We start from the raw sequence: 14,788 nt of genomic DNA, 5'->3' as shown, positions 1-14,788 counted from the left end.
CAGACAAATGTTTTGATATTTTTATTCTACGCACTTCTATATACAAGGAATGAACGTCATGTGTCTGTCTTAGATGCCAGCTTATGATAAGTAAATTCACCTATGTTTAGTGGATGAATGAAAGAAACAATATCAGATGGTGCCCTAAAAACAAACAAAAGATGTATTCAACGCATACAGTGACACATCTTGAAATCACAAATTCTTATAACCTTGATCCAATCCTGGAAACCTAAGATATTATGAACACGATGGCTACCATAAACAGAAATGATGGCGCCAGGGACAATAATGAAGAAGAGAAACATGCCACTGCAGTTAACGCACTCAACAGATTTGGGCTTATACAAAATTACCCTTGTCTGTAGGACACATTCGCCATTACCATTTTTACGAAGTTGAGCAGCACTACCTCAGGGGCTATTTCCATAGAAAGGCTTAGTAGCCGCACATGCGCGTACAATGCGTTGACATTAAATCACTGCGAGTATTTTGATTATTAAATCTTTGATCTCATACGCAGACCTTATTTATTTACCGCATATAAGAGTTCAGAAATATTTGCACAAGCAGGGCACACGTGTAGAGCTTTGCCTTGTCACTGAGGCGAAGTGTGCCAGGAAAGAAGAGACGGTGTCGCTTACACAAAGCGTAATGAGGTCGACTGTAAATAATGTTCGCTGGTCAAAGCTGCGAGAACGCTCACCTAGTACTTAGAGCTTAGCAACCCCACCAAAGAGCTCAATACGCGAGTTCGACAGCCAAGAACACCCGTTGTTAAAAACGCGTGCGATGGCTGCCTGTGTAATGCGAGTTTTTATTTTTTTTTATAATTTTAGCAGACAATAATTTATTTTTTCAATTGTCTGTTGCGTACACATTATTTAGCTTTTTGACCTTCACTACACTAATAGGCGGGCGTTATTTGCGCGAGAAATTTAAATGCATAATTAGCATTTTTAGATGTTAATTTCGGAAGGCGCACTTACTTGGAAACCGATTGCCACATAGCCAAACATTTTCATATATGCATTCCTAACAAGAGCGGCGAAAAACATTTCGCTTCCAGTTATGTCTAACCTTGAACGCATGAAAAATTGTGTTATTTAAGATAGTAGGTCAAACGCTTGTGCATTCTTATGACAGTATTGACGGCGCTTAACTCAAAACGGGGCCTAATTTCAAATTTCTTCAAAATGAATATGCCTCGAGGCTCATTTTCTTCTCTTTGTTAACAACAATTCGTGTCCTACGTTCAGTGGCTTAGTGATAACGTTTTGCTAAGTATTCAACTATGCAGTTCAATTTACTGTGAAATTATAGTCCGCCTCTTGAAGTGACCCACGTTGATGAGTAGAATTGTGCTATATACCACATCATATTTTGAAAGTTTTGTTAACCCTAAAGAAAGAACATGGCACATGATACGCTGCCAACCGAACGGCTGACGTCTGTAGGCAGCTTTTGTCATAGTTATGAGTAAAAAGCTCGGAAGAAAATGTTGGTGGGCTCGGCAAAAATTTCATGATATAAAATAAGAAAACAGTGAACTTGCTTCCTTAATTATACAGCAAAAATTTGTGCTGCCGTGACATAAGGTGTAAATGGAGTTCAGAGAGTATTTTTCCTTGTTTATCTAAAAAAGTTCACTGATCACAATCGATCGAAGAGATCATTTCGGGCGTTCACTTTAAAACTGTAGGATAGTGAATGACTTCTTCGTTTTTATCTGTAAGAATGGCGCGTACGTCGAATAACTTGCCTCCTTCATTGGGTCAGTACATCACCGACCTGTCTTAGAGGTTCGGACTGAACCCACCCCTGTGGGTTTAAACTGGTGTGCCACACTTGAGGAAATCACGGTCAGCAACGAGTTACTTATACATGGTGCCCTAATTGTAATGCACCAACATTAGAATACAGGGTGTTCAAAATTAAGCTTTATGGTGTTCTTAAGATTATGCACCGGGAGGCACGCGAAGACCGCCTGTGCAAATAAGTTATGTGGTCAGCGGGACACAAAGTGAGATGATAATTATCGCCGTCAGCAGCCCAAATAAGTAGCATTGAATAATTACCTTTTTGTTAACTGCAGTAAGTGGGTATGTTTGTACTGAAAAGTTAGAGGCAGTCGTGGTTCTACGCAATCAGTTGAAAGAATTATTCTCGGGTGTCTGTGCTGTACCCAAATTTGAATTGTCGTTCGCATGATTATGCATGCAAGGGAGTTAAGGTTCGGTGCGAAGCTCCTCCCTGATGTGACGCGGCTGTTGCGTGCGGCGTTTAGTCTGACAGCGGGGAGGAGGCTTTGACGAAGTGCAAAGCACTGCCTCCGGCTTCTCCCCGAGCGGAGAAGCCGGAGGGCAGTGCGCGTGCGTAATGGGGACTAGACTAGCGGGCATGGTCCTTGCCTGGGCTACACAAACAAAGTGACTGCTGATTGCCAAGTGCTGTAAGTTTCATTGAAATCAAGAGGCACAACTGCACGGCACGCCGCGCTGTCATATCTTGATTTCACCAGTCAAGAGGCGAACAGCCATCTTCGCCTATGCCTCCGCCTTGTCAGACTAAACGCCGCATGCAACAGCCGCGTCACAGCAGGGACGAGCTTTGCGCCGATCCTCGCTTTCTTGCATGCCATAGTCATGCCAGTTACAATTAGAATTTGGAGTCTGATATCTTGGAGCACAGACACGCTAGAAGAATTCTTCCAAGTGAAACTCTCTAGAAACGCGACTGCCTTTAACCTTTGAATGGAAACATGCACACTTACTGCAGATAATAAAATGTTAGTTGTTCAATTTAAGTAATCGGGCTGCTTACAATGATAATTATCATCTCACTTTGTGTCCCCCTGGCCACATAACTCATTTGCACAGGTGGTCTCCGTGTGCCTCCGAGTGCCTAATTTTAAGAACACAGTAAAGCATAATTTAGAACACCCGGTTCATGTAAATGCCACGTAGCTGGACGGAACTAACGTAGTGTTGTTTGTCATGGCTTGGAGATACTCGGAATACCTTTCGCATTCTGCGTAATTATATAATTAGTCTTAATTATTTCATAAACTTATGAAATATTACAAGTACATGAGAAATGTCAGTGAGAAAATAGTGGTGCAGCATCAAAAACTCCCGATACAGCTTTCTGTTGCTCAATACGGGCTACATAAATGCGTTTTTCCTTGCATGAAAGAAGCCCGCGAATATACGAAACACTGCCGCCCGACTGGTCACTCGAAGCACCTCTTTCGCGCTGCGGAATGTAGCGCGTATTGCAACCGAATGCTGTAGCGGGAGTTTTTCAATTTCGTCTACAATTTTCTCTGTGACACTATTCATTTAGTTACTATATGTGATAAGTTGATTAATCAGTTAAGAATTATTGTGCAATTAGGTGGTATGCCAACAAAGTTAAGTATCTCCAAGCGACGGCAAAGATCATTACATTGGTTCTGTCTAGCTACGTGGCATTTGCATATTTTTAATCCTTCGTGCATGATGGTTGACAACGTTGTATATTCTACTCGTCTTAATTCCCGCTGGTAGAAAAGTTCCAGAGAATGCTCATCGACAACGGGGTGATAATAAGGGAATAATGTTGCACAGTGATACACCAATCACATTTATCAGGACGCACATTAGAGCATCGAGAATTTTCAGAAAAAGTTTAAGCACAGGCTGCTGTGCTGAATGTGGTTAACAGATTTGCGCGCAGAACAAGTAGTCGCGTAGTTTGAGACAGCAAGGTTAACGTAATTGACTTACTACCTAGCAAGAATTCTGGAGGCTAATATGCTTGGGAGAGTAGACCTTAGAGATATCGACGAATAAACACACAGCGACACTGCTATAAATAGCAAGTGAATTCCAGGAATTGATGTTTATGAATGTCTGGTGTACGCGTAGCCGTAAGTTGTGGCTCAATTTCAATGGATACTTCTTGTAACGTCGCAGAGTGTGCAGTTCAATACTGCCAACCCAACCTGCTTTCGTACTGGAGTACATAATTTTAGCACTTAAGTGGTTCTATGACCACCTTGTCAAATTGCATAGTATATACGGCTAAAGATGTTATCTTCTTCGTTGTTACCTGTGATTCAGTGACAACGCCAAGCACTCTCCCAGTTGGCGAAGTCAAGCTATTTTTCGCAATGCATTAAAGAAGGTCCAGCTTGGTGTTCCCTTTTCGGAACACTTGTTCTCACCTGCGACGCAGGCTTAGTGGCGAGTGTGTAAGATATTCACATTATATCACAGCAATGGTGTTACTCTGCAGAATATTGTGTAGATAACACTTAATTCACTCTCTTCACCTGAAAGTTTGTCTTATCACAGACACGAAAAGCTAATGAACTTGGACACCAGCAAATAAGTCCGCTGGCCTGTGTCATGGAGGGCGATGAATATTATACAATTGCGTAACGCCCCATCGAAGGTAAAGATGATGTCACGATAACTTGCTGCTTACGGAGGGAAAGTACACAGTGCAAGTGTCTTCTTTTTCACTACGAAAGTCACAAGTTTTGAAGAATTCCGATCACAGCCTGTCTTCTTTTCTTTCTTTTCCACGAGCCGCTCACATGCCACTCGTATACTACCACGACGAGCCAAGATAACCCCAGAAAAAGCAATATCACAGACAACATCCGGAAGAGCCCGTCGTATGATTTATGGTAGTCCCGGAAGTAACCTGCAAGACAACGCAGAAGAACCTCAAGGACTGCGCAAGGAAAGAGGGTATGTAAGAGATACTGTCACACTCTCACGTACACTTAATTCTCGGAAAACTTTAGACAGAGATAGGGAACATTAGGCGAAAGTAAGCAAGTCAGTAAGTAAGTAAGCAAGCAAGTAAATAAGCAAGTAGTAAGTAGTTTTGTAAGGCAAGACAGGCACGCGAGAACTATACTCTCAGCTATAGCTTTCCGAAAATTCCGGAGAGGCCAGACCAAATGAGAAGCAACTTGAAGTAATCGAGATACCATAGATTGGTGCAGACAAAATTAAAACGTGACGATACCTCACTTAGCTGCACAGATACGCTGCTGTGTAAAGCTTTGGTATACCTTCTAAACCTTGATTTGTTTTCACGTCGTAACAAGCATACGTTATCACCGTGATCGTGTTTGGCTCACTTTCTCGTTTTTTTTTTCTCAGTCTCTCCTTTCTTTTGAGGACGGCAAGTTGGGCCAGTTGATTGGAATTCACACTAAGGTTCGTTACAGTCCTTTAATGCGATAGCAATTATAGGGACCCTCCAAGCGCATATCTGCCGTCGGCGTCGCCGTGCTATCGCGTATATAGTCCAAGCACGATAACATCGTCACTGTGCACCCTATGCTGCATGTGCGAGTGAAAGCTTGCGAGAGTTAGCCGACGATCGTAGCTCAATCTCGCGCGTCCAGAGGAAAACGGGGAGAAAGCGTGCCATCTTCCGGCACGCCCGGGGCATCAGGGAGAGGGTAGGGAGAGGGAGGGTGGCGTTCTGTTACTACGGCTGCTGCGTACAGTGCTCGCGGTCACGCGTGCTCCATATATTGAAAGCTATCTGTGATGTGGACAACGTGCACCGAGTATCGGTAGCTTCGTATGCGCAGTGCTTTCGACGCGTCGTTCGCGTTGAAGCGAGACGTAGCATGAAGGTTCATTCGCTTGCTGGTGCTGCCGCACCTCTGCACTCCAGAGTTTTTACAGCGAGTTACCGCGATTATTGAGCGAGATGTGTTCATGTTAACATGTGAGCGCGTCACACTATGCTTGTTAATTTAGTTAGTAAGCGAATCTTTACAAGTTTATACAGACGATATAGCTACTACCCTTACTTTGTTTAGGTGTCTATTAATTTGATATCGCAATCGGTGCTCTGCCTTTCGGGCAAAACTGCGACTCTTTTAGCCATATTTACCTATGACAAACGGCTTGGCGATGAGCAGGATACCTGCGACAAATCCTGCTGTGCCGTACGAAACGGGTAGTCGATCCTGACGGATGTAGTCGGCCTGCAGGACACCATACATGGCGTTGCCAGAGCCCATGAACATTGCCAACACAAGACAAACGCCCACGAACGGGAGGAAAGCTGTCATCACAGGCAGAAGCGCTGTGGTGACTCCGAGGCCGAGGTAAGTGGTGCTGAGGAGAGCACTCCGGCTTAGTAGCCCCTTGTCGACGAGCGCAGGAAGACAGACGCCGCCGAAGATGTCCGTCGTGGAGATTATGGGCAGTATAGATATCGTCTTCAGGAAACCCAACTGCTTGTCCGTGGCGTAATCATCGATAGTGCCGATGAACATGTCGAAGCAGTAGTTGAAGAGGATCCACGTGCCCAGTATGACGTAGTACATCGGGCAACTGAATACCCTGCCTTCCCGGAGAATAATGTTTGTGTGTGAAGGCGACCCCGGTTCTGGCAAGCTGCTCTCTGCGTGGACAGCGGTTGTAGATGACACCCTTCCGTCACTGGTGGACTTGTAAAGACTCCCCCGAGCTGTTCGCCTGCAGCATCAACGTGACAGGTAAAGCTCAGTCAGGACTTCCGTGCTTTCACTTCGTAGATTGTTTGATTTCTGCGCAAAATGGAATTTAAACGCCGGAAATACACGCTAATTTTGGCCACCGGAAACGTATTCACATTCGTAGCACTTGTCATATTGCATATTAAAGTGCCGTTCAATGCAGCGCTGATATACGTACTCCCCTTTGCCCCATCTAGTCGAAAACGATGCGTGGCGTTAGCCCACCAGAAAAGAAAAACAAATATAATGAGGGCCTTGCAATGAGCGCCGCCGATTGTCTTCCATGTGTCATAAACTGAGGGAATGTTACATGTCCAGATTACTAGCGCACACAGGACGAGCTGTTTTCTCTTTTTTGGTACATTGCCTGCTCTCGTTATTGACAGACTAATACGTGCCCTAGCCTTCACCGCAGTACATGAGGTTCGTAAGTGGGATTATATTCACGTTACATTCATTGACACGTTCATGAATCAGTCTGTTAGTGGTTATTGTTTTGATATAGCCATCACACTCACAACATGCATCCGCTCATCGTGTGGGTTATATTCATTTCTGACCTGCTTCGTTCTCAGCTTTGTTGATGGCTGTAGAATCAAGCGTAAGATATAGCAGCGCCTGTAGCATACTATTACATCTTACTCTCGATTCTGCGGTGCATGCATTGGTATAACAGTCCAGTGCACACTCCTCGTTGTTCGCTTCGGATGTGTTTTTGTTTCTCCTCCCGGAAAATAAAGAAATACCACAATTTGAAAGCAAGCTGAGTATCCGAAATCAAACAGGGAAATTTCGGGGATCGTGCAGCATTAATAGAACTATCGCCTGCCGCAGGGCCCATTCTGTAGCGCACTCGCAGCGCTGCACATTAAATTCGCGGAGGGGCTTTGACAAGCTGTAAGGCTAACTTATGCTGGTCCGCATGCGGTGTTCATATTGCTCGAAATATCGGCAATTCAAAGGCTACATGACTCTGTATAAATGGAACATTACATACGTGAAAACGCGAAATCAAGAAAGCATAAGTTACAACGATAAAGAAATTCAAAAAATCCTAGAATATTACGTGCCAAAACCATCATCAGGCACGGTGTAGTGGCAGACCGTAAATTATTACAATTGGCTACCTGGGACTATTTAACCTGCAGTAAACTTTATGACGAGGAGCGTTGTCGCACAGACCACGCGCGCTACATTGGCGCTATAACGTAGCCGAAGTCGCGGCACAGCGCGTCTTGCGCGGCACGGCGCTTTTCTTCTCGCGCTTTCGTTCCACCAACGACGAGAGCGGGCCTCCATCGCGAGGAAGTCATGCCACCAGTGTCAGCGGCGACAACATCTAAGGGAACGTCACATGAAGCCTAGGCTTACTTGTATCGGCTAGCCATCGCCCCTTGCAGGAGCAGCGATTCCTGTCACACACGGTGGTACTGTAGACTAAACCTCAAAAGCAGACACCGCGGTGGAGCGCAGCCCTCCCACCACACGTCACATTGGCTCCCCCCTCCCTCGGAAGCGCAGATGAGAGCGCCCACGCGGCAGTGGAAGCCGTGGCCGGCGGCAAGTATGCGCATGCACAGGCTGGTCCCCACCGCTCCTTCTCCACTTTCCGCCTCATGCTTTCACTGTGGCCTCTTCCTCTACTTTCCCCCTTGCGCTCTCTTCTTTCATCTCCTGCTGCGCTTCGCGTCGCTTTCATATTTCGCTATGCTGGTTCGCCCGGTTACGAGGTACGACACCAAGGCGAGCTGACGCTCAACGCAGGAACGGGCGCCTAAAGCCTGTTTCACATGCAAGCGATTGAGCGAATGGAGCGAACAGCGGCGCGGAACTGCGAAGGTTTTCGCGAGGTTTCGTTTCACATGTATTGCTGCCGCGCGTTTTCCTCCGCTGCGAATAGCAATGTTGCTGGCAAAAAACACGGGACTTTCAGCCAGTTTCGTTAGTTTGCGACTACCAACATAAGCATTGCTTTGTCCCTGCCTCTCAAAGATTTATTTTATAAATATATATCCTGCGCTTAGCAATTAACCATTCGTTAAAAACTCTCTTGGCGTGTTGCCCATACCACATGTAGCAAGTAAATAAACATTGTCCTATGCCCAGGCTTTCCCGTACTAGTCCTCCACTGGTCACGTGTCAAGGCGGGCCGTTCGGAAACGGTGCTGCCGCTCTGCCGCTGCGATTGAATTTCAACTTGCCCGAACTTCGCCGCTTCCGCCGCTAGTGCCGCCGCCGCCGCTCGAAACAGATTTCGGCGGCGTGGCGGCAGGATTCGCGAGCATTTTCGCTTGCATATGAAACAGGCTTAAGAGCTGCTCTCTAAAACGATTTGCGACGAATACTAGGCCGAATAGCTGTAGAGCTTCTGGTTCAAGCGAACCTGACCACAGGGGCTCTAAGGTACAGCTCTTCGAAACTGTTTCTATTCCATTTATTCAATGAGCCCGAATTCTACAATTTCACGAAGATAGGTCAAAAAATTTTAAGTTACACCCTTTGCCTGTACGTCACGCAACCTCGCACAAATCGCAAGAACTCCCCATCTTATATGACATATAGACACTGATAAGGCATAAAGTGACTGAACAAAACAAGCAATAATTTCCGATCCCGCGCCCTTTGCACCTTCGATCTACCACAATTTGCCAAAAGCATTCGAGCAGCGCTCAGTTCGATTATCGTTACGCTAAGTCATATTTCAGCAACATCTCGCCGCGTCAAAGTGGCGTTTACACATTAAATGTGTCATTATTATACGGAACAAAACAATTTTTTTTAATACTCGTAGACTTGCCCGTTCCGAAAAGAACAGAAGATGTCAGCCAACCGATTGCTCTGGCACTGGCTACTCGAAGCTTCTGGGGAAACGAATTTATTTGCGTGTAATAAATACCTTCACGTCGCAGTATAACGTTGTCGAGGCCTTTCGATACGTGTACGTCATCGCTCTTCTTTGCTGAGGATAGGCTTTGCCACCATTTGTAACCTTTTGTTGGGCGCACCGCAATTTTCGGCCACCCACCGCAACCTAGGCAAGCGGAAGCGCGCCAATCCCACGCGCCAGAATTACCTTCCTCGTCCGATTATCTACTTTCGCTGCGCTAGCTTGGCGCCAACGAAACCCTATCCAGTTGTGTGGCCTCCATGCCTTTTGTCAGCCGATTAACTATGAAAAGCCTGTCAAAGTGGGCAATGCTAGTCGATGTGAAAGTAAACAAACATAATTTCCTATAAACGAGGGCAGCGTTTCATTGTGCGGTTGAAACACCTCTGCGGGTGACCGCTCGATGCTTGGGACAGCGGTTAGGTAAACTTGACACCAGGAGACTCAATAAATACCAATTGGAATAGTTTTACGTTACAGGGCCCCACGTCGAAAAGAGGGCAGAGTCAAAGTATTCCAGCAAAAGGTTGCAAACAGTAATTACGGCATGGTAACTACTGAAGCTTTGTAGGAGAATTTACACAAGATACCAAATATTCAACATTAGGTACGCAATTAAAGTGCGATAAGGAAACCTGTATTATATAAGCAGATCGCAGAACAGTTTAAAGTTCATCGAAATGTCAAGGGCGATTCTTTACACATCGTGTTTTGTAGTATAGGTAACGAATATATATATATATATATATTAAGAGTCTGTTGGCGCTTAAAGCCTACATCATGTATTGACGCTGCAAAGACAATGAAAAGTTACGGGTGCCTATTATTCCTAAGCATGGCCATCTCGTCGTAACGAGAAAGATTTCGTTAACTTGCCATCATTCTTTAATTCTGCCGCAGCTGTTTGAACAATAAATTTTCATTATTTATTATCACCAGGCTTATTCCTGACATGTCACAAATCCGGTCATTTTGTTCTAGTTCACTGCTAGTATACATTTCTGAAAAGACACTTTTCGCAAGTGAATGCATCTGCCTAAAGAGCGTTACACCTTCAATTAAATGTTCGAACGTTATTCCAGCTTCTTTGAAAGTAATCAAATGTGTGACGCAAGTATTTTCATTCTTTAGGAGCAAACGTTGCGTATCATTGAAGAAAGTATTAGTAAGATTTAGGTCTTGAATGAACTATTCTGAACCTCCTCGCGCCTTTATTAACAATAGCTGCGAGTACCTACTCAAATCTTGAAATATTTGCAAGTAAATAACAAAACAAACTCGAAGACTGACTGCAGAAACGGGCTGCGCTAGGGCCGGAGTAAATGTTGTTAGCACCTTGTTGGTATTTTGATAACACCTCAATTAGTATGTTATTTTTATCAAGGGGACATTTTACAGCGAAGCCGGTAATGCCACTAGAATCGCTCATGAGCGTTACATACCGCTTTTAGCGGCCTTATGACAAAAAAAATAAAACAATGATATGTATCGCTCATGCAGTTTATATTTTGACGTATCGTGGAAAGTCCTTCGGGCAACGTGCAGACATGTTTGGAAGTGTCTGTCAGCTAGGCGTTAAACAAAAATTGCTAAACCCTCGTTATCGGCCCATTTGGAGATCTCATACGCAACACTTACGAAGCTTCTCCGCTCTGTTTCAGGACCAGAAATGCCCGAAACATCATACTTGGAGGAAATAAGGGCCACTTTAGTTGTGACTGGAAGAGAATGTTTCAGGTATCTGCGTTAATTATATGCTCTGAACACAACACCGAATACTTTTCTACCCCCAATTTATTCGCTTTATGCGAGTCATGCACTTGCGTCTGTTTGGTCTTATCGGTAAACTATGCGAGGCACGTTGCATATATCTCATTGAAGTAGCAAGTATGTTGCCTTTTAGACAACAAAAAATGTTTGGTTTGTGTAGGTAAATTAGAGATTTTACCGAAAGTTAGTTATTCCACTGTTTCAGTGTTTTACACTGCGGTTATCTGCAACGTTTTCCAAAGAACTAATATATTTGTGCAAGAAAGGAAATTCAAATTGAAACCAAAATAAGTGGTACGTTATGTCTGCCGAGATCTTCACGTTCTTGTTTCAATTAGATGGATGGATGAAAAACTTCATTGGGGTCCTTTGGGGCGCGCACTAGCGCGCCGCGGGCCGCTCCCACGTCGGGACAGAGAGGCCGAGCCTCTCCGCCGCATCGCGGGCCCGTTGGAAAGCCCATAACTGTTCTTCGAGGTTGGGGCTGTGTAGGGACCGCATCCCAGCGTGAAGAAGTGCTGCTTTCATCGCCGCGTACCGCGGGACATCGCCAAAGCATGTGGGGTAAGTTCGCTAAGTCATTGCACAGTGCACATGCATTTTTTGTCTGAATTTCGGGGTACATCTTGTGAAGAAGTAGGGGATTTGGGTATGTCCCCGTCTGTAGAAGCCTTAGTGTCAAAGCCTGAGGTCTATTGAGTTTGCACTGTGGCAGGGGGTAGATCCTCCGAGCCAAGTAAGAGTGCTTAGTAATTTCGGTGTACGATGAAGGAGAGTCCCGATTGTCAGTACCCCCAGCGTCACGCTGCCCGGCAGCTACGCGGTTGATGATCCCTCGCACAGCTCCGTGTGCCGACTCATTGAGGTTCGGGGGGGCACCCTCGATCTGTCCCATGTGAGCTAGAAACCAGATCAATGTGTGTGGCTTGATCTCCTTGCTTCCTAGTATCCCTAGGGCCAGCTCGGATATGGTTCCTTTGGCAAATGCCCTAACAGCTGATATCGAGTCACTGTAGATTGATGTCCTCTTGTCGCCCAATAAGGCCATCGCTATTGCAGCCTGCTCTGCGATCTCAGAGAACGTCGTCCGAAGCGAGATTGCGTTCGGTATTTTCCCTTCATGATCTACGCTAACTATAGCGAAGGTCTGTCTGTCGGCGTGGCGCGCAGCGTCTACGAAACTCTTCTCCGAAGCCCGTTCACGAGCCTTTTCCAGTAGAGCCTTCGCGCGTGCCCGACGTCTTCCCACGTTGTGTTCTGGATGGACGTTTCGTGAGATAGGGGCGACAGTGATGCGGTCCTGCTGCTCTCGAGGGATGCTGCAGAACTTTGTTTTGATTACTGTGGGGGGAACGCCCTGCTCCTGTAAGATGTGTCTTCCAGCTTGTGTGGTAGATAGCCTGACGAACTGGGCCCTCTCCTATACTTCCGTTATTTCTTCTAGCGTGTTATGCATGCCTAGTTGAAGTAAGCGTTCCGTGTGAGTGTATATGGGGAGGCCGAGAGCTCTCTTGATTGCCTTCCTGATTAATGCGTTGAGCTTATCCCGCTCCGATCTTTGCCAGTTGTGCATGGCCGCGACGTAAGTGAAATGACACATTACGAATGCATGTATCAATCTCACGAGGTTATCTTCTCCGAGGCCTTGCTGCCGGTTGGCCAGTCTTCTGATTTGTCTGAAGGCATTGTCCGTCTTCTTTGCTAGTCGCAGCACTGTCTGGTTGTTTGAACAACTCGACTCTACCATCGTGCCGAGAATCTGGATAGCATCCACCCTCGGAATATAGCCTCCGTCGTTTGTGCGCGGTTTTATGCCGCATTCGGCGAGTGGCTTCCATCCCTTTGGGTTCGGGCATCTGCGCTTGGGTCGATAAAGTAGCAGTTCCGTCTTGTGCGGTGAGCAACGAAGACCCGGGGACTCAAGGTATCTCTCGGTAGCATCAATCGCCTCTTGCAGGGCCGTCTCTACCTATCTGTCACTACCTCCCGTACACCAGATGGTAACATCGTCTGCGTATATGCTATGACTGATATCGTCGATAGCAGAGTGTCCTGGTTAGTCCAATCATGAGGAGGTTAGAGAGGGGTGGGGATATGACTGCCCCTTGGGGCGTTCCCTTAGACCCCAGCTTGATCATGTCTGAAGTCAGGTCCCCGATCTTTTCAATTAGATGCATTGGAACTTTTAAAAGAACCATCGTTTTTCCCCTATATTTATGGGTCATACGAGGTCCGTTGTTGGTTTCTCGCAAGGAGGTTTTGTGTCTCCCGTTTCATCGGTGACTCAATAACATACGTTGTTTATATTTGGCGAAATTAAGGGGCAGGTTGTGGGCCCTGTGAGGGGAAGTTAAAGCGCGTGGGTTGATTTTGACTTAAGACCATTACGTACGCAAGTTCTCCAGAGCATTCTGAGTGTTTAGGTTTTACAAGCACCAAAAAATTAGCCCAGTTCCGTCAGAAATACAAATGCCACGAAAATCAAATTTGACAAACTTGGGAGGAAAATGTGACATGTTGGTTTCTCCCAACGAGGTTTTGTTCCTCCCATGTCCTCGGTGACTCAATAACGCATGTTATTTATATTTCACGAAATTACGGGGAACGTTGTGGGCACTGTGCAGGGAAGTTAAAAGTACCTGGGTTGATGGTGACATAGAAGCACATTACACATGCAAATGCTCCAGAGCATTACGACTACTCAGGTTTCACAAGCGCCAATAAATTTTGCCCCCTTCCCAGTCATAACTAGAATTGCCCCAAAAATCAAATGTGGCAAACTTGAGAGGAACGCTGTGACAAGTAGGTGTTGAAATTGAAATGCGTGTAGATGAAATACAGCCTGTGTAAAACATTCGTTTATGAAGTGCTCCAAATCGGTATATGGCCCTCTTATGGTGTGTTTCCCAGTGTACCGAAGAAACTCTACACAAAACTGAAATTGGCGTGAATAAGTGAAATATTTCAGTCTTGGAGCAGACACAATATACGTGCTGCTTCAACCAAATATGCGCAACGTGGCTTGCGTAGTTTACCGATAAGACCAGGAAGACGCACGTGCATGATTCGCATAAAGCATAAACATTGGGAGAAAACTAGAATTCGTTAATGTGTTCCGAGCGTATGACCTGAAACATTCCGTAGAAGCAACCAATAAAGTGGCTTGTATTTTCAATAAATATGAAATTTGGCGCATTCCAAGTCCTCAAACAGAGCGGTGAAGCTTTGTAAATGTTCCAATAACGCCTCTAAATGGGCCTATTAGATTGGGACTATTAAGATTAATTTCCTGAGAAAGTGACCTGGAGCATTATGAGTCTTTTACTACTGGCGCTAAATGGAGGCCGTTGCCCCGCTGTGACTAAACATCGAGCCAAGATTGAATTTAGCCAACGTGGGGAGAACGCTGCCGGAAACTTGAGTGGGAACTTGTATGCACGTGTATCAAATGCAGCCTCGTAAAACAGCTCTTTCTGAAGATTTAGGCTAAGCTTTCTAGTGCCCCATGGTATCTCTACGTTGCACAAAGCATGTACCGGCAGTTTCAGCGAACACTTGCAAAAAGTATTTTAAATTCCTTCTGGCAGATAGCACAATTGTAGTCCATGAGCTCG

The 14,788-nt window shown here is 45.6% G+C and overlaps 1 protein-coding gene across 1 annotated transcript in view; it reads right to left on the bottom strand.

The window, feature by feature from the left end:
* Positions 1-3,399: 3,399 nt before the first annotated feature.
* The window catches only part of LOC126525290 (monocarboxylate transporter 5-like), a 59,648-nt gene continuing 48,259 nt past the window's right edge, over positions 3,400-14,788 (bottom strand). The window contains exons 6-7 of the mRNA XM_072286895.1: positions 5,908-6,497; positions 3,400-4,692 (exon numbers count right to left, since the gene is read on the bottom strand). Of these exons, the coding sequence (XP_072142996.1) occupies positions 4,517-4,692; positions 5,908-6,497 (766 nt within the window). The 3' untranslated portion in view covers positions 3,400-4,516. The remainder of the gene's footprint in view (positions 4,693-5,907; positions 6,498-14,788) is intronic.

Source organism: Dermacentor andersoni, chromosome 3, assembly GCF_023375885.2.
Source record: "Dermacentor andersoni chromosome 3, qqDerAnde1_hic_scaffold, whole genome shotgun sequence".
NCBI classification, from domain to species: Eukaryota; Metazoa; Arthropoda; class Arachnida; order Ixodida; family Ixodidae; genus Dermacentor; species Dermacentor andersoni.
This window is presented reverse-complemented; position numbering and strand designations above follow the sequence as displayed.